The 1,261-nt window shown below is 64.4% G+C and overlaps 1 protein-coding gene across 1 annotated transcript in view; it reads right to left on the bottom strand.

The window, feature by feature from the left end:
- Positions 1 to 411: 411 nt before the first annotated feature.
- LOC113941354 (transcription elongation factor SPT5) overlaps positions 412 to 1,261 on the bottom strand; it is a 4,251-nt gene continuing 3,401 nt past the window's right edge. Inside the window, exons 10-12 of the mRNA XM_027632515.1 lie at positions 1,049 to 1,252; positions 744 to 839; positions 412 to 665 (exon numbers count right to left, since the gene is read on the bottom strand). Of these exons, the coding sequence (XP_027488316.1) occupies positions 522 to 665; positions 744 to 839; positions 1,049 to 1,252 (444 nt within the window). The 3' untranslated portion in view covers positions 412 to 521. The remainder of the gene's footprint in view (positions 666 to 743; positions 840 to 1,048; positions 1,253 to 1,261) is intronic.

Raw genomic sequence — 1,261 nt, 5'->3', positions numbered from 1 at the left:
CCAATGGTGGAGAGGTAGCTCGGCCAATGGAGGCGAGGGCGAGGCGGGGCCAGGGGTGCGGTGACCAATCACGACACGAAGTCGGAGCGACGCATGGGCACACGGGGGTAACAGAGGGGTGGAAAGGGCGACCCCCAAAACTGGCCCCAAAATCCCCTTGGACCCCCCAAAACCAGCCCCAATGCCCTCTGGGACCCTCAAACCCTCACAGAATTGGGGGAAGGAGAAGCTGCACCCCCAGACCTTTATTTGACACCAAAACCTGGTTACAACGAGATGGGGGAGGTGAAAAACGGGGAGCGGGGGGGAGAGAAAATGAGATGGGAGGAAAAACAGGGAAGGCGGGGAAGAAAATAGGGGAAAAGAGGAAGAAAAGGAGGGGAAAAAATGAATAAAATGGAGAAAAACAGCCAGAAAAGGGGGAAAAACAGCCAGAAAAGGGGGAGGAAATGGCCAGAAAAGGGAGAAAACTGGCCAGAAAAGGGGAGGGGGGGTGTCTTGGGGGGAGTCCCGGGGGTCTCTCAGGCCTCGAGCAGCTTCCCCAGGAAGCGCAGGTTGAGGATCTTGAGCTGCTCCTCCAGGTCCATCCGCACGATCCCGTCCTCGCCGTCGATGCTCAGCAGGATCCCCGTGGCCTCCCGGTCCTCCCCCAGGATCACCTTCACCTGGGGAGGGTCCGGGGAGGGTTCAGGGGGGTCTTCAGAGGGTCTGGGGGGTCCCTGAGGGGGTGGGGGGGGTCTCACCTTGTTGCTCTTGGTGGGGGTGACGGGCTCCAGGTGTTCGCTGGACACGGAGACCACCTTCTCGCTGTCCTTCAGGTACACGGAGCACAGCCCGCCCTGGGGGGCACATGGGGGGGCTGAGACCCCAAAATAAACCCCCGGAGCCCCCCCAGCCCCCCCAGCGTGGGGGTCTCACCGGGACACTCTGGCTGACCCGGGCTCTGTCCCATGGCCTGTGAGTCCATGACAGACCCCCCCAAACCCCAAATCCCGACCCCCCCAGATCCCCCAGAGCCAAAGGAAGCCCCCCCGGGCGGGGGTCTCACCGTGACGCTGCGGATGACCCCGGTCTGTCCCACGGCCTGCGAGTCCAGGTAGGAGTCCCGGACCTTGACCTGGATGTCGGTGGTCACCCAGTCGCCCGCGCTGGGCTCGATGCCCGAGCCGGGGGTGTGGGGGTTGTAGCCCCCCGGGGAGGGAGCCCCGGGGGTCATCGGGCTGTAGCCCACCGGGCTGGGGCTCGGGCTGGCCTGGGGGGG

This window comes from Corapipo altera, unplaced genomic scaffold (genome assembly GCF_003945725.1).
Source record: "Corapipo altera isolate COAL_440 unplaced genomic scaffold, ASM394572v1 130168, whole genome shotgun sequence".
In the NCBI taxonomy this organism is placed as follows: domain Eukaryota; kingdom Metazoa; phylum Chordata; class Aves; order Passeriformes; family Pipridae; genus Corapipo; species Corapipo altera.
Note: the sequence above shows the minus strand (reverse complement) of the source record. Positions and strands in the feature narration are given on the sequence as shown.